Source organism: Lithobates pipiens, unplaced genomic scaffold (genome assembly GCF_037356315.1).
Source record: "Lithobates pipiens isolate NorthernLeopardFrog02 unplaced genomic scaffold, aLitPip1_a1.2 Scaffold_25, whole genome shotgun sequence".
Lineage (NCBI taxonomy): Eukaryota > Metazoa > Chordata > Amphibia > Anura > Ranidae > Lithobates > Lithobates pipiens.
In genome coordinates this window covers 150,603,493-150,629,695 of record NW_027507787.1, presented here as the reverse complement: position 1 = coordinate 150,629,695, position 26,203 = coordinate 150,603,493, and the positions used below count along the sequence as shown (strand labels likewise).

At 43.8% G+C, this 26,203-nt stretch overlaps 1 protein-coding gene across 2 annotated transcripts in view; it reads right to left on the bottom strand.

Annotated features, from left to right (window-relative positions):
• NRAP (nebulin related anchoring protein) overlaps positions 1-23,667 on the bottom strand; it is a 137,986-nt gene extending 114,319 nt beyond the window's left edge. For both annotated transcript variants that reach the window (XM_077454995.1, XM_077454996.1), the window contains exons 1-3: positions 23,421-23,667; positions 6,335-6,429; positions 682-769 (exon numbers count right to left, since the gene is read on the bottom strand). In XM_077454995.1, coding sequence (XP_077311121.1) covers positions 682-769; positions 6,335-6,429; positions 23,421-23,492 — 255 coding nt within the window. In that variant the 5' untranslated portion in view covers positions 23,493-23,667. The remainder of the gene's footprint in view (positions 1-681; positions 770-6,334; positions 6,430-23,420) is intronic.
• Positions 23,668-26,203: the final 2,536 nt, after the last annotated feature.

Here is a 26,203-nt window from a genome sequence, read left to right as displayed (position 1 = left end):
ACAAGGTGATCGTTTACAATCACTTTAATGGTTAACTTTGGCAGTAGTTCTGCCTGTTACTGTAAGCACGATATACTGTTTAATCACTTAAGGACCGGGTTTTTTTGCTAGAAAATGACCCCCAATCATTATACATTTTTTTCCTAACACCATAGAGAATAAAATGGCGGGTTGTTGCAAGACTTTCTGTCAAACCGTATTTGCACAGCGGTCTTACAAGCGCACTTTTTTTGGAAAAAATACACTTTTTTAAATTAAAAAATAAGGCAACAGTAAAGTTAGTCCATTTTTTTATATTGTGAAAGATAATGTTACGCCGAGTAAATTGATACCCAACATGTCATGCTTCAAAATTGTGCCCACTCGTGGAATGGCGACAACTTTTTACCCTTAAAAATCTTCATAGGCGACGTTTAAAGAAATTCTACAGGTTGCATGTTTTGAGTTACAGAGGAGATCTAGGGCTAGAATTATTGCTCTCGCTCTACTGATCGTGGCGATATTTCACATGTATGGTTTGAATATCGTTTTCATATGCAACTGCTGTTTAGGTGGACATTTGGGGGCAGTAGAGAAAAGTATCAACCTCTTCTCTTTACTGCCCCCTGCTGCCCATGTGAAAGAGACCAAAATGTCATCCGGTTTGGCTTTCCATTGTTGGAATATTTTTCATTCACTGACCTCACTGACGGCCTCTGATTGCTTCTTCGCATTCATGTTGACGGGGGTATCATACACACTGGTAAACGTGTTAGTCTTTGGGTTGTGCCTGGAAAGAGAAGAGAAACATTTGTATCATAAGTGGATCATTTATAATGAGACATCAATCTCCTATATCAGGGTATCATATGTCACATTTCAGATTTCCTTGTTCATTTTTCTCAGTGGAATCAAATATGTAAAGTGATAATAACTGTTTCACCCCTGTACTTATCCTTTGGAACATTTCATTTCTGCTACGAGTGTATTGAGTATACCATTGACATTACTTAAAGAGTAAATTCCACTTTTGTTGAGAAAAAAACATGCCCCTCTGGGTGAGCTATGTACATTACAAGTATTTTAACAAACTTTTTTGCAGAGTCCTACTTTTTGTTATTCTGAAGAACTCACTGTTTGTTCTTCTGTGCTAAGTGAAATTAATGGGAGTGATTTCATAATTATCAACCAGCTGCTGCACCTGTAGGGCTCTAATAAGGAAAGCTGCTGGGTCTGCATCCCTTTAGACGTGATTTCCTATTCGGAGTATCTCACCAAAAATCCAATTTTTGTTGCAGGGGGTGCCGAAAATCTGATTTATATCTTAGTGCAGACTTCTGGGAAAATCAGTGAACCAATCACACAAGCAAGAAATTATATATCCAGGGGGGTGTTCTGTATACCATCTGTGTACAAAACACCTCCAGGTTGCCATATTGCATTTTACAGAAAATTATAAGTACGCAGTTTGAAAAGAAAAAGTAATTTTTAATTATCATTAATATTGTTATTATTATTATTATTATTATAATGCAGGATTTATATAGTGCCAACAATTTGTGCAACGCCTAACAAAGTGAAGGCAGACATTATAGATACAGTATCTCACAAAAGTGAGTACATCCCTCACATTTTTGTAAATATTTCATTATATCTTTTCATGTGACAACACTGAAGAAATTACACTTTGCTAAAGTAATGTAAAGTAGTGAGTGTACAGCTTGTATAACAGGGTAAATTTGCTGTCCTCTGCAAATAACTCAACACACAGCCATTAATGTCTAAACTGCGGGCAAAAAAAGTGAGTACACCCCTAAGTGAAAATGTCCAAATTGGGCACAACGTTTTGATATTTTGTGTGACCACCATTATTTTCCAGCACTGCCTTAACCCTTTTGGGCATGGAGTTCACCAGAGTTCACAGGTTGCCACCGGAGTCCTCTTCCACTCCTCCATGATGACATCACGAAGCCGGTGGATGTTAGAGACTTTGCGCTCCTCCACCTTGAATGCTCTACACACAATCGGAAAAGGTCCGATCGGATTTTGTTGTAGGAACATTTTAGAAATTCCAACAGAAAAAGTCCGATAGAGCCTACACACGATCGGATTTTCCAACAACATAATCCGATCGGACTTTTCCCGTCAGAATTTCTGACCGTGTGTATGGGGCATAATGGTACAGAAGTGAGTGAATTGGGAATACTAGTTCCCTGTACTTCTATTATACTTTTGACATTGTGCCCCCTGACTCTTTATACTGCACCCCTCTAGATCCCATTCTGATTCAAATGTGTGTCTTCCATCATTTATGATAAATCTAAAAATTACTGCAAGGTTTATGAATTGGGTTTTCAACAATGAGTTTATTTTAATTTAATTTTTTCTTACATTTTTTAAATTTAGAACTTAATGATATTCAAAGCACCTTTATATACTGTACTTTATACACATGAACGCAAACTCGTATAATAAAAAACTCTGGTGGACCGACACAAAACCAATGTGTGGGTAGTCTGAGGCAGTCCTGGGGTTGTGTTTCCCAGAAAATACTGGAATACCGAGGATCAGATGGACTCAGCCTTCTGATCCGTAACCAGATCTGTCTGTGTATGGAATGCTGTGTGACATTCCCTCCGCCTGGTTGGTGTGACTCAGCTCAGTGTTTCATTACAGTTACAATACATTTAATTTGTCCCTTACTACTACCCCCTATAAACACCGATGGTCTCCTAGATGGCTGCCTTCTGTCCTCCAACCTTTTGGGGAACCACATTGAAGGACAGCTTGAGACATAATTATATGTGTGTTTCTAGATGTCTTATACTGTATGCTCAGCTTGTTCCAGGTCAATGACACACAAAGCAGTGATGTGAACCTCTTTGTACATCATCCCTACATTCCCTACTTCATTGCTTAGTGAAGCGAGGATGGAAATGACAGCATGCAGTCAGCAAAGTCAGTTCCATTAGAGCCCATTTACACTTTGGCATCATGGTAACTTGCACTCTACTACCACAAGGTTCAGTAACGTGTGTAATATGTTCTACAGTGTTGTGACCGCATTCAGTTTGTATCGTACCCATGGCTGTCTTTAATATTGATTGGACCCTGGGCAAAACTTTTCTTGGACCCCCCCCCCCCCCCCCATGCAGTTTTGCTGTCCACCTGCTCTGAGACACACAATAAATAGCAGCTAGACTCAAAATCCATTTACTGAATCAGATCAGGCAGCTATTGGGATTGGTTGCCAGAGTTTACAGTGTATCATTACCACTCACTGACTGGTTGCTAGAGGTTGCGGCACACATTACGGCTCACTGATTAGTTACTAGAAGTTACAGCACATGATTTCTGCTTGTTGATTGGTTGCTAGAGATTACTGTGGATATGACCTCAGGGGGCATGATATACATATCAAGTCCGCCGGCTGCCGCTATTTACATAGGAATGTCGCCATTATTTATATATGAATGACAGTAATTTACATGTAAACACGGGGTCTGCAGGTGAGTCTTCTGTACACAGCAATAGGGCAGAGCTGGGCAGCATTAGTAGCAGCATTTCACACTGAGATATTGGGACACAGCACAGGACTAAAACCTCAAGGGATGAGGGAATTTAAACCGGGATAGTTGGCAAGTATGAGGCAGCTGCTTTGCGCCCCACAACAGTGACAGGGCCCATGGCAGCTGCACCTTTTGCCCTGCCTTAAAAACGGCCCTGATCGTACCCCATTACACTGAGGAAACATATCTGCATTGCAGTGTGCCACAATGCGCGGTGGTGTGGTGGTGAATTATGTTACCTTAATAAAGGTCATGTATGATTTTCATCATGTTAGAGTGCCATTAAAGCCCATTGAACGGGTTGCCTTTAAGTGGTATTCAAAGAGAATACGGGAATCAGTTTTTTTTTAGAATCATACTTACCTAGCTGGATGCAACATCGGTCCAATGCTGCATCTGTCCCACGCAGGCTCTAAGTCTGAGATCTGAGCAATCAAACACCATGGATCGTTTGGTTCTCAGAGCTCCCTGAGCAGAGAGCTGGTGACTGTCAGCTGCTGAGAGCCTGAGATGCCCACTCCACCCACTCCACAGCTCAGAGCTCCAATGAGTGAGGAGGGAGAAGAGCAGAGAGCTGTGACTGAGTGATCGGCAGCATTCTCATGGCTCAGTTTTCAGTGCAAAGGCGGCGGGGGACAGATACAGCATCGGACTGGTGCTGCATCCACCTAGGTAAATATGATGAGGGGGGGAAAAAAGAAAACCCTACTTCTCTTTTAACCAGTTGCCAAACAGGCCAATTCTGACACTTCTCACATACATGTAAAAATCTACATTTTTTTACCTAGAAAATTACTAAGAACCCCCAAACATTACATATATTTTTTTTTTAGCAGAGACCCTACAGAATAAAATGAGTGTTGCAATTTTTTATGTCACACAGTATTTGCGCAGTGTATTTTCAGTGCAGTGTCACTAACTTAGAGTCCCAACCTGACTTGTACCACCCTAACCTACCCTGTACCACCTCAAACTGCCCTGTACCAACCTAACCTGCCCTGTACCACCCCAACCTGCCCTGTACCACCCTAACCTGCCCTGTACCACCTCAAGCTGCCCTGTACCACCCTAACCTGCCCTGTACCACCCCAACCTGCCCTACACCACCTCAACCTGCCCTGTACCACCCTAACCTGCCACATACCACCTCAACCTTCCCTATACCACCTCAACCTACCTTAGACCACACCAACCTGCCACTATACCACCCTATACTGCCCTAACCTGCCATATACCACCCGAACCTGCCCTATACCACACAAATAAACCTGCCATATACTACCAACCTACCCTAGACCACCCCAGCCTGCCACTATACCACCCTATACTGCCCTAACCTGCCACTATACCACCCAATACTATCATTTACAGGGTCCGGTTTGGGGTGCGCCCCATGACTATGTGCTGCCTGCAGGGTGCTGGGCAGCCTAGACGGGAATGGGGGGGGGGGGTGACACCATGTTATTTATATATATATATATATATATATATATATATATATATATATATATATATAAATATAAATATATAAGTATATAAAAATCCTTGCTGAGTTGCTTCTATGGGTTCACTCACAATTTTGCCTAATAACACAGCTATGAATAAAGAATGGTACAAAAACATTCCCCAAGAACAATTTTATGAGGAACAATGAATGCCTTTTCCAGCATGATGGAGTATCTTTCCATAAGGCAAAAGTGATAACTAAGTGGCTCGGAGAATAAAACATGGACATTTTGGGTCCATGGCCAGGAAACTCCCCAGACCTTAATCCCATTGAGAACTTGTGGTCAATCCTCAAGAGGCGAGTGAACAAAAAAATCCCACAAATTCTGACAAACTCCAAGCATTGATTATGCCAGAATGGGCTGCCATCAGTCAGGATGTGTCCCAGAAATTGATTGACAGCGCGCCACAGAGAATTGCAGAGGTCTTGAAAAAGAAGGGTCAACACTGCAAATATTGTCTTTTTGTATAAATGTAATGTATTTGTCAATAAAAGCCTAAGGCCGCGTACACACGCGGGGACCGTTTGCCCAACTTTGTCCGCTGAACAGTGTTTCGGCAAACAGTCCGCTCGTGTGTGGGCTTTCAGCGGACAGTTTCAGCGAACAGTCCGCTGAACAAGGTTTTTCGGAAATTCCGAAAAACTGTCCGCTGAAACCTTGTTTCAGCGAACAGTCCCCTCGTGTGTAGGCTTGTTCGTCAAACTAAGTTCCGCGCATGCTCAGAAAGGATTTACACGCCGAAAGTTATAATGCAGTGTATAGGACGTCGTATTTTTCGTCCCGTCGTACGTGCAGTTCACGTCATCGCGCACGGTTTCAGCAAACTGTTCGTCCGTCGTGTGTGGCCATGTCCGTCCATGCTAATTTTGAGCGGACTGTTTGCCGAAACTGTTTGACGGACAAAGTTGGGCGAACAGTCCCCGCGTGTGTACGCGGCCTAAGACACTGATGAAATGCTTTTAAATTTACATTAGTATATTGTACCATAGTAAAATCTGATAAAAATATCTAAAAACACTAAAGCAGCAGACTTTTTGAAAATTAACATTTGTGTCATTCTCAAAACTTTTGGCCACAGCTTTACATGCAGACAGGAAGTGTCTGCAAAGGGGCTGCAGAAGATCAGCAATGCTGAGATGTAACTTACAAGTTTATTAAAAAATAAATAAAAATTCACAGTGCGCAAACTAAATATTCCGTTAGTGCTTACATCAAATTTTAGGTTGAACACAATGGACACACAGCTACTATCGACCTAAACATGAAGCTTTGACTTACGCCTGGCAATATGGCTTCTTCTGGTGACTGACAAAGTTGTTGACGGTCAGGATCATTTTGCAGACTTCGCAGTGGAAGCACGCCTTGTGCCAGGTCTGGAAAGGAGGAAGAGATAAGGTAGTTTAGTTCAGTAACCGTTAAAACCTGAGGATCAGCTTGGCAGGCAACTGGCATTTTCAGAAGGAGATCAGTGGTGACGTCTACATTTCTCTTATGACAGATGTGCTTTGATTGTAAAAAATAAGTCTTTCTTGTCCAGAAAAAAAATCTGCAACAATGCTTCTTCTTTTGACCTAATGCTTAGATGTAGACCGGACTACATCTGACTACTGGGAGCATTGTGGGTGCTTTATGTCATTAGAGACTGCAGATGTTCTATTGTTTTCACTCAGTCTGGTCGACTTGTGGTGAAACTACACTACTTGATTTTTTGCAATTGATCCCTAACACCTGAAATTGGTAAAACTTGGTAAAAAAAAAAAAAGCAGCTCCCCCCTGAGCTTGACCCCGGACTTATAGGATAAATGGACACTGGCTTTCAGCCAAACCACAGAGCAGCCGGAGCGATTCAGCACTTTGGCCACTCTGCGTTGTCAGCTGGCTAAGGGGCAATGTGGTGCAGGATTCAGCACACTGCACCATCCCCCCCATTTTTTTATTGTCCAATCTTTATTTGAAGTATAAAAAATGCACACATTATTCAATGCAATTTCGGGCGGCGCTAAGCAATGTGCTGCCAGTATGATTCGGGCCGGTGTGCTACAATGCCTGCCTTTTATTGCAGCACCCTTGTGCTAGGTGTGTGCAGTGTGCAGTGCTTTCGAAAAAGTATTCACACCCCTTGAAATTTTCCCCATTTTGTCATGTTACAACCAAAAACGAAAATGCATTTTATTGGGATTTTATGGGATAGACAAACACAAAGTGGCACGAACTGCTTCTCTGTTGAATGCTCTCCTTCCCCGGCCAGATTCTGATAAGCCCCCCGCCCGCAGACGCCCACAGCCACCGGCCAGGGTTGTGGGGATGAGGCCCTTGTCCTCATCAACATGGGGACAAGGTGCTTTGAGGGGTCTGTGACCCCCAAGGCATCCTTCCAATGTTGAGGGCATGTGGCCTGGTATGGTTCAGGAGGGGGGCGCTCTCTCGCCCCCCCCCCCCCTGTTTTCCTGCGGCCTGCCAGGTTGCATGCTCAGATAAAGGGTCTGGTATGGATTTTTAGGGGGACCTCCACGTCATTTTTTTTTAAATTTGGCGTGGAGTTCCCCTTAAAATCCATACCAGACCTGAAGGGTCTGGTATGGATATTTAGGGTGAACCCCACGTCATTTTTTTTTCATTTGACACGGGATTCCCCTTAATATCCATACCAGACCTGAAGGGCCTGGTAATTGAATTTGGGGGAACCCCATGCTTTTTTTTTTTTTTTAATCAATGACTTTCAATGACTTCTCTGTATTATGGGTTATGGGGAGCCGACAATTCATCATAGCCACGAGTGATTTTAAATGACTTTTTTGCCTGAAGAAATTACACTTTGTGCAGGGACAGTTCTAAGCACAGGAAACATGCGCCCCTTCACAGGCATACTATAGACACCCCCCAGGTACGAAATTTAAAGGAATATTACACTTTTATTGTTTTACTTTAATCATTATTAAAATCACTGCTCCCAAAAAAACTGACGTTTTTAAAACTTTTTTTTGCATTGATACATGTCCCCTGGGGCAGGAACCAGGTCCCCAAACACTTTTTAAGACAATAACTTGCATATTAGCCTTTACAATTAGCACTTTAAATTTTGAACGTTTGAGTCCCATAGACTTTAATAGGGTTCTAAAGTTCACATGAAGTTTAGGTCTGTTTGCAGGTTCTGGTGCGAACCGAACAGGGGGGGTGTTCAGCTCATCCTTAGTGATGAATAGTCAACGTTCATGTGACAACAGAAGCAGGACAAACAGCTAACATGTTTCACAACATCCTTGTTGCTTAGTCATAGCATTGGTATTACAAGAGAGCCGACCCCCAGGTCTAATAAACGACACCAGTGTGACGCCTGCAGCTGCAGGCATCATCCCAGGACAGATGCCACCCCCCTAAAAATTGCCATCCCAGGAAAATGCCTTTATTGTCTCGCTGTAAATATTCCCCTGACTATTGCCCATTTCAACCCAGACAGTAATAAAATCAACTTTTTTCTGCACTATTCTTAATCTAAGAAAAACAAGTTTGGGCTGGAGCTGCAGTGCAGCCCCCAAAATTGTTTATTAACCCTTTCCCTACCAGCACTGTTTTTCCATTTCTTTCGCACGCGTATTTAAAGTGTTACTAAACCCAGGAGCCTGCGTTCACTATATCTGGTCTCCCACAGTACACAGAAGATGGAAATGCAATTATTTTAATAAATATAAACTGCAAAATACCTTTTCTCATCAGCAGTATATATAGCAGTCTTGTGACTTCCATCAGTGTGTGGTTAAAGCTTGTAGGAGGAGTATTCATTCTTCTTTGACTGTCCTCTGAGGCTGCAGGACCCCTGACCCTCTGTCTGGACAGTGCTGTGTTGCCCTGTGCTGATCACATGCACCTTTATTTATATCAGAGGACAAAAAGTCCCCTATGACATGCACTCTTTGTGACAGGTTCTCCTTAAAGGGGTTGTAAAGTCTAATGCTGCATACACACGACCGGACTTTCTGGCATAAAAGGTCAGACGGAATCATTTCATCAGATATTCCGATCGTGTGTGGGCTTCAGCTGACTTTTTTTTTCAAAAAGTCTGACGGACCTAGAAATAGAACATGTTTTAAATCTTCCCGACGGAATCAATTCCTATCGAGAAAACCGTTCGTCTGTATGCTATTCTGATGGACCAAAAAGGACGCAAGGGCAGCTATTGGCTACTCTCTATTGAACTTCCTTTTTCTAGTCCCGTTGTGTGACATCACGTTCGTAACAAATGGACTTTGGTGTGATTGTGTGTAGGCAAGTCCTTTCAGCGGAACTCCGTCGGAAAGATCGTCAGAGTTTATTCTGATGGAAAGTCCGGTCGTGTGTACACGGCATTAATGTTGTTTACCTTAATGCATTGTTTGCATAAGGTAAAAAATGTTTAGGTGTCTGCAGCTTTTCTCTCCCCTCACTTCCGGGTCTCACTGGCTTTTCTGGGGCACTGGAAACCATTGGCTCCCAGTGGTGTCAATCAAATCCAGTGACAAGGAAGCGGGGGGAGGGGCCCGAGTCTACAGAGGGACTCAGGTGCGAGCACACACCTATACACCTATGGACCAAAGTCATTTTTACCTTACTGCTTACTGCTGGGTCTTATCTGCTGGACATCCCTAGACTTAAAGCAGAGTTCCACCCAAAAATGGAACTTCCACTTTAAGTGATGGTAACCCCCTGACATGCCACATTTGGATTGTTATTTTTTTTTGGGGGGGGGGGGTGAATGCTCTCTTTTTAGGGGCATTCAGCTCCCACTTCCTCCCAGGGCTCTGCGGCGGCGGAAGGAAGTTCACCTGTACCCCCTTCCTCCCTGCAATCTTCTGGGACATGTCACAGGTCCCAGAAGATATCCTGACCATTCACAGCACGCAGAGCAGCTCACGCATGTGCAGTGCATGCCTGGCTGCGAAGCCACAGTCGGGCACCCACATTTAGAATGCCGACGCCGCAGGGGGGAGAGGAGCGGGGCTTCATACGCCTGCATTGCTGGACCGTGGGACAGGTGAGTGTCCGATTATTAAAAGTTAAAAATCAGCATCTACACTTTTTGTAGCTGACTTTTAAATGGGTGGAACTCCGCTTTAAGAATGTAATCCTTGCTGGGAGTTATGCAAGGATACATTTTGCCTAATTCCTGGAGTTCAGCTTTAAGATAACAAATATATATATATACATATATGTTGTTTTGTTTTTTGTTTTAAGGACAAGCAAGGCATTTTTTTGAAATTGTGTTGCAAAAAAACTATTTTGCAATAAAACATAACAAAACTAAAACATTTATTTCTGCCTTCTAATTTATTCAGTGTTAGTTAAAAAATGTTACATGGTTAGTCAGGTTGAAAAAAGACGCAAGTCCATCCAGTTCAACCATAAAATAAATAAATAAATAAATAAAATTAAATAAAATTAAATAAAAAATACAGTACAATCCAATATACCCAATTCTATACCCACAGTTGATCCAGAGGAAGGCAAAAAACCCCAGCAGAGCATGATCCAATTTGCTACAGCAGGGGAAAAAATTCCTTCCTGATCACCAAGAGGCAATCGGATTTTCCCCCAGATCAACTTTACCTATAAATGTTAGTATCCAGTTATATTATGTACATTTAGGAAGGTATCCAGGCCTTTTTTAAAGCAATCTACTGAGCTGGCCAGAACCACCTCTGGAAGGAGTCGATTCCACATTTTCACAGCTCTTACTGTGAAGAAACCTTTCCGTATTTGGAGATGAAATCTCTTTTCCTCTAGACATAAAGAGTGCCCCCGTGTCCTCTGAGATGACCGTAACGAGAATAACACAACACCAAGTTCACTATATGGGCCTCTTATATATTTGAACATGTTGATCATATCAGGGAAATATGGATGATATCAATATTAACTAAAACGTGAAGTGCATACACAAATTAATAAATATGGCACTTTCTGTAAAGTGCAATGTGCATATGAATAAAATTATAAATAAAATTACAAATATAAAAATACCAAAATATTGCCATACCACAAAATCATGCGTAAATAGTAAAGTGACAAATGTTAAATCCTGTTTCAATCAATCCTGAAAAGATCTTAAAAAGGGAATTAATAAATCTTCAAAAATAATAAAAAGTCCTCAAAAAAATAATAAAAATAAAAACATTAGAAAACACAGTCTATAAATGATGATCCGTGCAAAAGCAAACAAAAAAAGTGACTCTTCTTTGCTCCCCTCCTTCATAAACTTCCCCCTCTTGTGTTTGCACTTACCAGAGCGCCTCACCCCTGTGTTGATAACATGCACCCGCCCAAGGAAAAAAAACTCTCTAGCATTACACACCAAACTGAGCATGTGCAGCCTGACTCCAGTAACTTTGTCTTATTCCGGACATGTTTTGGAGACAATGCATAGGATCTATGCATACAGGATCAATGCAGACGATACACAAATCACAATGCAGAGGATTAACCTTAGGTTCCACAGTGAGCATAACAAGCATGCTTAACTACACATACAGACTGAATTTTACTGTTGTGGGTTTAGTAACACAGATGCTGGTAAAAAGAAAAAACATTTACAGTTTTTCTGTGTTTTTTTTTTTTTTTTAAGCAATGCTACAAAAATTTAACAAACAAAAGCAATAAAAACTAAAATAAAGTTGAAACTTACAACTGTAAATTAGAAAAAAATTAAAGATCTGGAAAAATTAGATGAGAAGGGGGAAAAGGAGTTAGTAAGATAAACTAATGATGTATAAGGGGTTAAGTGGGAACAAATTGAATAAAAAAAAAAAACTTGTGAGGTTGCTTCAACCAACATCATGTGCATATCGAAACTTATCCCTTTAAACTGCAGATGAATGATACTGAGTAAATACAAAAGTACAGTGTTACTTTCTAGTTCTCTATTTCTGGTCTGAACAATGTTTATGACGTTACTTTGTATCTCTCTATCTCATGTCCAATCAGTGTTTATAAACGCTGTGCCAGAGTGTCTGTTTTACAGCAGCAACTACCACAACTGCTGTGTTTACACGGCAACTGCTGACATTTGGGAATTGCCAGCAAGTGTAAGGCCTGGTTCACACCTATGCAGGTTGCAGTATATTCCAGGTGTATTTTTCAATACACATTTTTGATTCATTGAAGTCTATGGAGTCAATAACCAGAAAAAAGTCCCTGGTCCTTTCCAAAAAAAGGACAGATGTGAACGTGACTCATAGCAAACCATGTTAAATGAACTGTAGTGTGTTTCTGCAAATCTGAAAATGAACTAAAAAATTTATTGGTGTGACACACCTATGCATTTTTAGTGCTTTTTGCATTTTGCATATTTGCACAACAGAACGTGTTCCATAGGAAACCATGGTGAATGGACTGCAGTACAAACCTGCAAAATGCAAAAGGCACTAAAAATGCATAGGTGTGAATCCAGCCTTGGACAATGACAATGACAATAGAACAGAAAGACACAATGGGGGTTATTTACTAAAAGAAAATCCACTTTGCACTGAAAGTGCACTTGGAAGTAAAGTCGCTGTAGATCGGAGGGGGACATGCAAGGAAAATAGAAAACAGCATTTTAGCTTGCACATGACTGGATGATAAAATCAGCAGAGCTTCCCCTTAGATTTAGAGAGACTGCACTTCCAAGTGTACTTTTAGTGCAAAGTGGATTTGCCTTTCATAAATAACCCCAGTGTACTACATATGTCCTGTGTAGGGTCGCCACCTCATCCCTTTAAACCCAAACACATATTAAGTACACAGGTTCTGTGGCTGATTAAGGTGGTAATTAAACTCACTTGGTGCCTTATCTGCATTAAATTCGCCTCAGAACCTGTGTAATTCATATGCCCTGTACACATGGTCGGCATTTCCAATGGAAAATGTGTGATCGGATCATGTTGTTTGAAAATCCGATCGTGTGTGGGCTCTATGGGACTTTTTCCATCGGAATTTCCGACACACAAAGTTTGAGAGCAGGATCTAAAATTTTCCGACAACAAAATCCGATTGTTTAAATTCTGATCGTGTGTAGACAATTCCGACAGACAAAGTGCCATGCATGCTCAGAATAAATTAAGTGACCACAGCTATTGGTTACTGGCCCGTTTATAGTCCCGACGTACGTGTTGTATGTCACCTCGTTAAGAACGATCGGATTTTCTGACAACTTTGTCCAACCGTGTGTATGCAAGACAAGTTTGGCACAAAATCGGTCGGAAAAAATCTGATGGATTTTGTTGTCGGAGTGTCCGACCGTGTGTACAAGGCATAATGTGTTTGGGTTTAAAGGGATGAGGTGGCAATCCTGTGTACTTCAATTAAGCTTTTTTTTAGGGGGGGTGTGTGTAGCATGCCCAGTGTCCAAAACTGGTTAAAGCGGAGGGCCGTTTAAAAAAAAAAAAAAAGTCAGCAGCTGCAAACACTGCAGCTGCTGACTTAATCAGCCCACTTACCTGTCCAGGGCGCCCGCGATGTAGGCCGCCCGAGGCCGACCCGTCCCTCGGCTCTCGGGTCCCGGCGTCGCCATTCCTTGTAAGGGAAACAGGCAGTGGAGCCTTACGGCTTCACTGCCCGTTTCCTACTGCGCATGCGCGAGTCACGCAGCACTTTGTGAATGGGATGCGCTGTGTTCTGGAACACACAGTTCCCAGAACACAGCGCGACCCATTACCCAGAAGACGCCGCACGGAGGAGAGAAGACAGAAGATCTCCGCGGAGGAGGAAGAGGAAGATTAGGATTATGTGCCTAGCAACAGGCACTTCTGGTAAGTAAAAAAAAAATTTTTTGTAATTTTTAATATTTTTTTTTTTTTCAGGGTGGCCCTCCACTTTAAAGTATACCTAAAACCAACACTTTTAGTTTTGGATACACTAGGGAATGCTTGGAACCCCTCCAGTGAAAACTAAAGAGATCTACATAGAGGAATTTAGACCTCCTTCCTCTCTCTAGTGATAAGTAAAGATCTATTTAGAGGAATCAGAACCTCTATCCTGCTGCTAGTGACCCTTCTAGTGATAACTAATGATCCATATTGAGGATTCAAGACCTCCTTTGCTAGGAGCCCCTTAAGTTAGGGTGACCAGATGTCCCCGGTTACAGGGGACAGTCCCCGGATTGAAGACACTGTCCCCGGACCAATTCTGTCCCTGGTTTTGTCCCCGGATTTGACTTCAACAGGATCTGGGGCAATTTTCAAAACACAGTCAGTGCAGAATAAAAAAAAAATCTGAATTCCACCCCCCCACTCCTACAAGCTTAGGGGGGGGTGTGTTTTTTCCATTATCTGTGTCCCTTTTTGATGATGATGTGCTGGTTGGAGCGGATGGACTATTTCTTCAGTTACTGGTACATGCCCATTCAGCTGCGCTCACATGTTCTTCTGCTTTGGCTCAAATCCTGGCCAGCCGTCTGCCTGCTTATCGCCTTGCCTTCCCCGGCAGAGTCATTTTCCTCCGCTCCCCATCCAGTAGTAGTCGGGGCCCGGAGAGTGAGACCTGAGAGGCTGTGAGGCCGGTGGAGGCGGCACCGGGCAGAGAGAGGCAGCTGAGCTCAGCTGATGATGTCCAGCAGCAGGAATAGAGGGGAAGCAGATCCAATTGAGGAGCTGCCAGTGCCTTCAAGGCTTCAACACAGGTGAGCTTTGGGGGTGTCTGCGAATAGACTACATTACACTGTGTCTGTCTCTCTGGCATAATGGATGGTATCAGAACTCACAGGCAGCGGGGGGCACTTATTGGTCAGAAGTTAACAAAATCAGCACCCAGCAGTCATGTTATGTGATGCACTGTGACAGAGCCAGCCAGAGCCATGATAGAGTGCCCGCTGCCTGTGAGTTATCATAATACTGATGATCTTAACCAGTTTCCGATCGTCTGATAGCAGATTTACTGCTACAGGGTGGTCTCGCTGCGCAGGATCACTTATATACGTGATCCTGCATTTATGGGTATCAGAGCCAATCAGTGGATCCGGCGGACACGCCTAGTGGTCTGCCTATGTAAACAAGGCAGTTTGCCATTCTGTCAGTGTGGAAGACATTGATCCTGTGTTCCTGCAAAGCAGGTACAGGGATCTATGTGTTTGCTTAGTAAAAGCACCTCCCATACAGTCAGAAAACACTTGTTAGGCACACATTTAACCCATTGATTGCCCTAAATGTTATCCCCTTCCCAACCAGTGTCATTAGTACAGTGACAGTACATATTTTTAGCACTGATCACTGGATTAGTGTCACTGGTTCCCACAAAGTGCCAAAAGTGTCATTAATGCGTACACACGAGCGGAATGTCAGACAGAAAAAGTCAGACAGAATCTTTTCATCGGATATTCCGATCGTCTGTATGCCTCATCTGACTTTTTTTTCGAAAATTCTGACCTAGAAATAGAACATGTTCTAAATATTTCCGACTGAATCATTTCCTATCAGGAAAACCGCTCGTCTGTATGCTGTTCCAACGGACCAAAAACGTTGCATGCTCTGAAGCAAGTATGAGACGGAAGCTATTGGCTACTGGCTATTGAACTTCCTTTTTCTAGTCCCGTCGTACGTGTTTTACGTCACCGCGTTCTAGACGGTCAGACTTTGGTGTGATCGTGTGTAGGCAAGACGGTGTCAGTGGAACTCCGTCGGAAAACTGGTCATGTGTACGCGGCATTAGTGTCCGATTTGTCCACCGCAATATCGCAGTCCCGATATGAGTCGCTGATTGCTGCCATTACTAGTAAAAAAAAAAAGTATGTCCCGGATTTCATTTTAAAAATCTGGTCACCTTACCTTTAGTGATCTATATAGAGGATTAAAGACCTCCTTTTTCTCCTAGGAGCCCCTCTAGTAATAACTAATGATCTACATAGAGGAATCATGATCTCGTTCTTCTGCTAGTGACCCCTCTAGTGATAACTAAAGATCTATATTGAGAATTCAAGACCCCCTTCTTCTGCTAGGAGCCCCTCTAGTAATAACTAATGATCTATATAGAGGAATCATGATCTCCTTCCTACTGCTGGGGATCCCTCTAATAATCAATAAATATCTATACAGAGGAATCAGATCCTCCTTCCTCCCGATGGGGATGTCTCTAGTGATGCACCCCAGAAGTTCCCAAATATTGCAAAAGTTCTATGTTTCAGTGGAGTGCATGTTGCAGAGCGTCCTCTGCAGCATATCATATATCAGGTGTAGGGGGGGGCGAAGCAGCTGGAAGAAGTTGGCCAGATATACAGTGAGCCGGGACAGAAATAGACGCTCTGCGCAGATCCAGGAATCAGACTACAATTGAACTCTGCTCTTCCTGTACTACCAGCCTGGGGTTTAAAGCTGAACTCCAGTAATGACTTTTAATGCATTGGCTATTGGTCCAGCTTGGCACAGTGTAACTTTTAATATCTCATTCCTGATGGGCCGCTGAGGAAGCTAACAATCACTGTAGAAGTCAGCACTGCTAAAATGATAGCCATAATCTATGGAGCATACTTAGGCCACTTTCAGGCTTAGGCGATTTACAAGCGTTTTAGCACTAAAAATAGCACCTGTAAAGCGCCTCTCCTGTCACTCCAGTGTGAGAGCCTGAGTACTTTCACACTGGGGCGGTTTGGTGGCAGGATGCTAGAAAAAGTCCTGCAAGAAGCATCTTTGGGGCAGTGGAGGTGGGGTGTATACATCGCTCCTCTACCACCCCTGCCCATTGAAATGAATGGGCAGCGTTGCCAAAGTGCATTCAAAGGGCTTCGGCAGAGGTGCTATACAGGTGATATTAAACCCTTCTTCAGCTGCTAGTGGGGGTTAAAGGCTCCCTGCCAGCAGCCAAAAAACATCGCTAAAACAACAGTAAAGCACTGCTAAAACTAGTGTCCCTTTACCGCCCCAGTGTCAAAATAGCCTAAAGCCGCGTACACACGGGCGGACTGTATGGCCTACTTAGTCCGTCATACAATCCGACGGACAGTCCGTCATACTTTCGAATGAACGGACTTGACCACACACGGATGCACAAACAGTCCGTCGAAAGCTTGCGCGATGACGTGTACAGCACGTACGACGGGACTAGAAATAGGAAGTCCAATACACAGCAATGCACCCTTCCGCCGTGTAAATCCTTTCTGAGCATGCGCCATTCTTAGTCCGTCGAACTAGCCTACTGACGAGCGGATTGTCCGCTGAAACCAAAGTATGACGGACAGAATTTCAAAAAATCCGAAATACTTAGTACGCCAGACTGCACGCTGAAAAAGTCCGCTGAAGCCCACACACGAGCGGACTGTCCGCTGAAATGTGTTTCGACGGACTAAGTAGGCCATACAGTCCGCCCGTGTGTACGCGGCATAAGCCCTTGTACACATGGTCGGACATTCCAACAACAAAATACGTCAGATTTTGACTTAAAAAAGTATTCACCCCACCCTTGAATTTTTACCTATTTTGTTACATTACAGCCTTTAGTTCAACATTTTTTTAATCTGAATTCTATGTGATGGATCAGAGCACAATAGACTAAGTTGGTGAAGTAAAATTAGAAAAATATATACATAAAACTATTTTTCAGAAATAAAAAACTGATAATTGCCATGTGCGTATGTATTCACCCCCTTTGTTATGAAGTCCATAAAAAGCTCTGGTGCAACCAATTACCTTCAGAAGTCACATAATTAGTGACATGATGTCCACACAATCGAATGCCGCATACACATGACCAAATTAAAGGTCTGACTAAATCTTTCCGTCGGATATTACGATCGTATGTGGGCTTCATCTGACTTTTTTCTTCAAAAATTCAGACGGACCTAGAAATAGAACATGTTTCAAATCTGTTCAACGGACTCAATTTCTATTGGGAAAACCATTCGTCTGTATGCTGGTCCAACGGACCAAATACGACGCAAGGGCAGCTATTGGCTACTGGCTATTGAACTTCCTTTTCTAGTCCCGTCGTACGTCTTCACATTCAAAACTAACAGACTTTGGTTCGTTCATGTGTGGGCAAGTCCGTTCATTCCGAAGTCCATCGTAACTCCGTCCAAAGTCCGTTGGAACTCCGTCGGGAAGACCGTCTGACCTTTTCTGCCGGAAAGTCCAGTCGTGTGTACGTGGCATAAGTGTCACATGATCTGTCATTACATATACACACCTTTTTGAAAGGCCCCAGAGACTGAAACACCTAAGCAAGAGGCACCACTAACCAAACACTGCCATGAAGACCAAGGAACTCTCCAAACAAGTAAGGGACAATGTTGTTGAGAAGTACAAGTCAGGGTTAAGTTATAAAAAAATATACAAATCTTTGATGATCCCTAGGAGCACCATCAAATCTATCATAACCATATGGAAAGAACATGGAACAACAGCAAACCTGCCAAGAGACGGCCTCAGATCAAAACTCACGGACCGGGCAAGGAGGGCATTAGTTAGAGAGGCAGCACAGAGACCTAAAGTGAGACTGGAGGAGCTGCAGAGTTCCGCAGCAGAGACTGGAGTATCTGTACACATGGGCGTCTGCAGGTAGGGGCAAGGGGGGTCAAGTGCCCCCCCTGGAATCAGGGATGAGATATTAAATTCAACACAGTTCCATCGCTATCGGGGTGCGGGCAGCCCATATCCGTGTGCAACCCACCAGTGGGGTGACACCATCAAGGTTCTGCCAAGCCCCCCTATCAGTGTAGTGTGACTGAGGGCTCTTTTCCGTGCTCAGTCCAGCAGAGAACTCGGCGGAGGTGCTATCAGGTTTCCCACGGTCACCCCCCCCTTCTCCTGCCAGGGAGAAGAGACGACGGCTCTCACCAGGTTCCTCGCCCAGCTTCCTGCAGGCTCCGTTCCTTCCCTGAGGGCCAATCAAAGGAGACTAGGAGAGGAGAGAATCATGGGACATGTAGTCCCAAAGATTGGCGGCCCCATTTTCCACAGGGAGGAGGCTACAGCTCGATCAAGAGATTGAGAGATTGAGAGACTGCAGCCTGGGAAAAAAACTGAGGGAGAGAGTGCTACAGGAAAAAGAACGAGGAGTGTGCTAGGCAGAAGCCAGATAGAGAGAGAGAGCCACACTGCCCAGTGCCACCAGAGAGAGAACTACGCTGCCCCACACCACCAGGGAGAGCCATGCTGTCCAGCACCACCAGAGAGAACTACACTGCCCCACACCATCAGAGAGAGCCATGCTGCCCAGCACCACCAGAGAGAGAAAGACTGAGTCACTGCCAGGGTACAGACATGCTGCACTACTGACCAGAGTCGCCCCCGGGGCGAGTGAGTGATCGTCTAGCCGGAGGGATCACTGGCCATTATCCATTACTTATCCTAAGGATCGTACTAAGTCTGCAGTCTCTGACCATGATAATGTGATAATGACATTGTCGAAAAGGGGCAGCGCATGGGTGACCCTAAAATTATGACCCCCCTTGAAAAAAGTTCTGCGGACGCCCATGTCTGTACATATGACAACAATAAGCCGTATGCTCCATAGAGTTGGGATTTATGGCCAAGTGGCCAGAAGAAAGCCATTACTTTCAGTAAAAAACAAAATGGCACATTTTGAATTTGCGAAAAGGCATGTGGGAGACTCCCAAAGTGTAAGGAGGGTGCTCTGGTCTGATGAGACTAAAATGTAATTGTTTTTCAGCAGTCGGGACTGGGAAACTGGTCAGAGTTGAGGGAAAGATGGATGGTGCTAAATACAGGGATATTCTTGAACTAAACCTGTACCACTCTGTGTGTGATTTGAGGCTAGGGCGGAGGTTCACCTTCCAGCAGGACAATGACCCCAAACACACTGCTAAAGAAACACTTGAGTGGTTTAAGGGGAAACATGTAAATGTGTTGGAATGGCCTAGTCACAGCCCAGACCTCAATCCAATAAAAAATCTGTGGTCAGACTTAAAGATTGCTGTTCACAAGTGCAAACCATCCAACTTGAAGGAGCTGGAGCATTTTTTCAAGGAGAAATGGGCAAAAATCCCAATGGTAAGATGTGGCAAGCTCATAGAGACTTATCCAAAGTGACTTGGAGCTGTGATAGCCACAAAGGTGGCTCTACAAAGTATTGATTTTAGGGAGGTGAATAGTTATGCACATTGACTTTTTCTGTTATTTTGTCCTACAGTGTTTGTTGTTTGCTTCACAATAAAAAAAAAAAACATCTTCAAAGTTGTGGGCATGTTGTGTAAATTAAATGATGCAAACCCTCAAACAATCTATTTCCAGGTTGTGAGGCAACAAAACACGAAAAATGCCAAGGGGAGTGTTTGCAAGGCACTGTATATATACACACACTATATTGCCAAAAGTATTGTGATACCTATCTTTACACGCACATTAATTTTAATGGAATCCCAGTTTTAGTCTGCAGGTTTAAATATTGTGTTATTAGTATTATTATACAGGATTTATATAGCACCAACAGTTTGAGCAGCGCTTTACAACATGAGGGCAGACAATACACTTACAATACAAATCAATACAGGAGGGACTAGAGGGCCCTGCTCATTAGAGCTTGCAATCTAGAAGTGTTGGCACACCATTTGTAGCTACAGTATAGCAGCTATAACTCTTCTGGGAAGGCTGTCCACAAGGTTTAGGAGTATGTCTATGGGAATGTTGGACCATTCTTCCCGAAGCGCATTTGTGAAGTCAGGCACTGATGTTGGACGAGAAGGCCTGGCTTGCAGTCTCTGCTCTAATTCTTCCCAAAAGCGTTCTATTGGGTTGAGGTCAGGACTTTGCAAGCCAGTCAAGTTCCTCCAAACAAAATTTGCTCATCCCCGTCTTTATGGACCTTGCTTTGTGCACTGATCCAAATCATTTGGTGGAGGGGGGGTTATGGTGTGGGGTTGTTTTTCAGGGGTTGGGCTTGGCCCCTTAGTTCCAGTGAAGGGAACTCTTAAAGAGTCAGCATACCAAGACATTTTGGACAATTTCATGCTCCCAACTTTGTGGGAACAGTTTGGGGATGGCCCCTTCCTGTTCCAACATGACTGTATACCAGTGCATAAAGCAATGTCCATAAAGTCATGGCTGAGCGAGTTTGTGGTGGAGGAACTTAACTGCCTTGCACAGAGTCCTGACCTCCACCCGATAGAACACCTTTGGGATTAATTAGAGCAGAGACTGTAAGCCAGGCCTTCTTGTCCACATCAGTGCCTGACCTCACAAATGTGCTTCTGACTCCCAGAAAAGTTGAAGCTGTTATAGCTGCAAAGGGTGGGCCAACTTAATATTGAACCCTACGGACTACTGGGACCTGTGACGTGTCCCAGAAGATTGCAGGGAGAGAGGGGGGAGAGGTGATCTTCCAGCACCACAGAGCCAGGGAGGAAATGGGAGCTGGGTGCCTGTAAAAGCAGGGTACCCACTCCTCCCCCAAAAAAATGACATGCCACATGTGGCATGTCAGGGGGTCACCTACACTTAAAGTGTAAGTTCCACCCTCAAAAACATTATCCCTTCTCTCCACCCCTTCTACTGTCCTCTAGACCAGGGGTCTCCAAACTGTGGCCCCTTCTTTCCTAGGCGAATGATGTGCACCATGCCTCCTTTCCCTCCTGAGAAACACATATCACATATCCCAGGAGGTATAGCCTTTTATTCAGCAAAGGAGCAGGGGGCAGGCCTAGTGGCGAGTCATCAGGAGGCAATAATGTCACATCTAAACATGGTGGCTTGGAACTGAGCTCTGCCAGAAGAGAAGAGGATCTCAGCAGTACAGTGGGTGGATGAGTATCTAAAATGTGTACAACACACCACTAGATGTGCAGGGATTTTTTTGTTAAAAAGGATAGGGTAAAAATACACTTTACAGTGTATCTAAATCCAACTAAATTTTCAGTCTTTTCCCCTTTAATTTTACCTGTTGGTCCTGCCAGTAACACAGTTTCTGTCCTAGACTGACATTACTCACTCACTCTACCTATGTAGGAGCAGTGTTTTCAGCCTATGACAGGCCAGGTGTTAGAACTACAGAACACCTCCCTCACTCCTCATAGCTATAACATAGGGAGGCGGTCTTCTGTAGTCCTCAGAGATAACTAGGAGCAATGCAATGTATAACAATCAGCCCACAAAATTTATAGCTCTCTAAACTTAATGAACAGATGGTACAAAACATTTACAATTTTTGATTTATCTGACCAAATGGGAGCAAAAAAGAGAATATCCTTCTAAGGGGCTAAAATTTACTTTAAATCAATCCTTCCTTCCTTCTTTTTATTTTTTCTTGTTCCTTCCTTCCTTTTTCTTTCTTTCTTTCCCTTTCTTTCCCTCTTTCTTTGCCCTTCTTTTTTCAATTCATTCCCTCTTCCTGTCCCCTCCATCCCTTCTTTATTTTTTCCACTTCTCTTTCCCATTCTATCCCCCTTCCTTCCCTCTTTATTTCTTTCTCGCCCATCCTTTCCCCTTTCCTTTATCCTTCTTTCCTTTCCCTTTCCCTTTTCTTTATCTCTATCTTTCTTTCCCCTTCCTTTCTCCTTCCTTCCTTCCTTTCTTCCCCCTTCCTTTCCCCTTCCTTCCCTCTTTATTTCTCTTTCTTTCTTCACCCTTCATTCCTTTCCTCTTTCTTTCTTTCTTTCTTTCTTTCTTCACCCTTCCTCTCCCTTTCTTTCTTTCTTTCTTTCTTCACCCTTCCTCTCCCTTTCTTTCTTTCTTTCTTTCTTTCTTCACCCTTCACCTCCCACTTCCTTTCCCCTTCCTTCCCTCTTTCTTTCTCTTTCTTTCTTCACCCTTTCTTCCTTCCTTCCTTCCTTCCTTCCCCCTTCCTCTCCCCTTCTTGGCCCCTTCCTTCGCTCTTTCTTTCTTTCTTTCTCTTTCTTTCTTCACCATTCATCTCCCATTCTTGTCCCCTTTCTTCCCTCTTTATTTTTTTTTCTTTCTTTCTTTCTTTCTTTCTTTCTTTCTTTCTTTCTTTCTTTCTTTCTTTCTTTCTTTCTTTCTTCCCCCTTCCTTTCCCCTTCATTCCCTCTTCCTTTCTTCCCTCTTCCTTTCCCATTCCTTCCTTCTTTCTTTTTCTTTCTTTCTTTCTTTCTTTCTTTCTTTCTTTCTTTCTTTCTTTCTTTCTTTCTTTCTTTCTTTCTTTCTTTCTTTCTTTCTTTCCCCTTCATTCCCTCTTCCTTTCTTCCCTCTTCCTTTCTTCCCTCTTCCTTTCCCATTCCTTCCTTCTTTCTTTTTCTTTCTTTCTTTCTTTCTTTCTTTTTCTCCTTTCTTTCTTTCTTTCTTTCTTTCTTTCTTTCTCGTGGTGTGATTTCTTTCTAAATAATATGAACGCTAATCCATTTCTAGATAGACAAAGTTCAGATAGGGGGATACATGTGGATACAATTCTACACTTCTATACAATGTAGTCACCAATACATAGGAACATAGGAGGAAGAGACACCAGAACAGGCACTGACCTGGTCGATGCAGTTAATCTTCTCCGCTGGGTACACCCCATATCCACAGCGGGCACATGACACAACATTCATGGTGAATCTGGTGGTACGGGGAACAGAACCACAGTGGCAGGGAAAGTTGTAGGTCCAGGCAGCGTAGGGTGGCTGACAGCTGAGATCAGCTCTCGTTAATGTCCCAGTTTGTCTCTGACCTTCCTGCAGAGTCAGATGTGTCCACTTCTTAAATCTGCCAGCTATGAAGAGGTTCTATTTATGTTCTCCTGTGACGGATGCAGCTCAACGTTTTATAAGGGGTGGAGGGGGACACCTCATTAGTGACGGCTAATTCTAAAAACGAGAGTGAAGTCATCTAGATACGTAACAAGTAGACAGAGCCTTCTGTAATAATATGATTGTATCTTCCACCGTCATGTCCCCAAGAATTTGGCTTCTGTTTGCATCACTACAGAGATCACCAGCTGGAGGAAGGTGTTCTGATTCCCCTATATATTGTAGATATTTAGTTATCATTAGTAAGCAGGGCTGGACTGGGACAAAAATTTGTCCTTGGACTTCATCCACTTTAATTTTGCAAACACGCACAAAAACAGTATATAAACTATAGGCAATTGCACAAAAAACATAAGTCAAAACATTACACTGTTGGGCAAAGGACAGGGCATAACCACACCAGTGCCCATTAATGCAGCCTCACCAGTGCTCATTAATGCAGCCTGATCAGTGCCACGCAGCCACACCAGTACCCATCAGTACAGCCACATCAGTGCCCATTAATGCAGCCTGATCAGTGCCCATCAGCGCAGCCACACCAGTGCCCATCAGTACAACCACACCAGTGCCCTGTAATGCAGCCTGATCAGTGCCCATCAGCGCAGCCACACCAGTGCCCATCAGTGCACCCATACCAGTGCCCATTAACGCAGCCTGATCAGTGCCCATCAGTACAGCCACACCAGTGCCCATCATCGCAGCCACACCAGTGCCCATCAGCGCAGCCACACCAGTGCCCATTAATGTAGCCTGATCAGCGCCCATCAGCGCAGCCACACCAGTGCCCATTAATGCAACCTCACCAGTCCCATTAATGCAGCCTGATCAGTGCCCATCAGTGCATCCACACCAGTGCCCATCAGTGCAGCCACACCTGTGTTCATTAATGCAGCCATACCAGTGTCCAATAATGCATCCACACCAATTCCCATCAACGCAGCCACACCAGTGCCCATTAATGGAGCCTGATCAGTGCCCATCAGCACAGCCACACCAGTGTCCATCAATGCAGCCTGACCAGTGCCCATTAATGCAGCCACACCAGTGCCCATTAGCCCTGGACTTCATACACTTTAACTTTGCAAATACGCACAAAAACAGTATATAAACTATACGCAATTGCGCACAAAACATAAGTAAAAACATTCCACTGTTGGGTATAGGACAGGGCATAACCACACCAGTGCCCATTAATGCAGCCTCACCAGTGCAATGCAGCCTGATCAGTGCCCATCAGCACAGCCACACCAGTGCCCATCAGTGCAGCCACACCAGTGCCCATCGGTGCAGCCACACCAGTGCCCATCAGTGCAGCCACACCAGTGCCCATTAATGCAGCCACACCAGTGCCCATTAATGTAGCCTGATCAGTGCCCATCAGCGCAGCCACACCAGTGTCCATTAATGCAGCTTCACCAGTCCCATTAATGCAGCCTGATCAGTGCCCATCAGCGCAGTCACAGCAGTGCACAATAATGCAGCCATACCAGTGCCCATCAGCACAGCCACACCAGTACCCATTAATGCAGCTTAAATGATCCAAGGTCTGGTGTTACCCCAACATCACCTTCATCCCTAGCATTTACTTTATGTTGGTCCCTATACATTTATATGTATATGAAACAATGCAGGAAAATCACCTGCATCTACATACACTCTTATTATTTTTGTAATATGCATACCCAACACAGCACGAAGTTTACCTTATTCACAGGGTCTTTCTGATATATACATATACTTTTTTTTACCATCTTTACAGTTCATGATCATGGATAAGTGGAGACTTCTAGGGACACTAATATTTATATCTACCAAGGCCATGTCCCCAGTTGGGGTTACCTTTTTGCTCCATTTCCTCAGCTCCGTGCTGGATGTTTGTTACTTCCGCCACCGGTGGAATCAGTATGGGGTCCTTAGCCTGACCCCAATGATTACTCACCTCCTGCCTATTTGATGCAACGTACACTCATTCATTTGATTTACTACTTGTATTACAGATTTAGCAAAGATTTAGAAAAGCATATACCCCTGAAGAGCAAGCGTGGTCTCGTGAAACGTCATCGGGTATTACTCCTCATGCTTGCAAATTTCTTTGATGTTTGTACATTGGTATATATTGTTTTACCATGTATGTGGATTGATTCAGGTTCACATTATATGCATATTTTATCAGCCTGTAGTTATTGCTGTTTTTCAGATGCACAACCACTGTAATAAATCTACATAAGTTTACTTCTATTAATGTAGCCTGATCAGTGCCCAACAGCACAGCCACACCAGTGCCCATTAATGCATCTGCACCAGTGCGTATCAGCGCAGCCACACTAGTGCCCATTAATGCAGCCTCACCAGTGCCAATCAGTGCAGCCACACCATTGCCCAATAATGCAGCCACACCAGTGCCTATTAATGCATCCCCGCCCGTGCCCATTAATGCAGCCTGATCAATGCCCATCAGCGCAGCCTCACCAGTGCCCATCAATGTTAGTCAGTACCTGGCCTGCAGGTGGTAC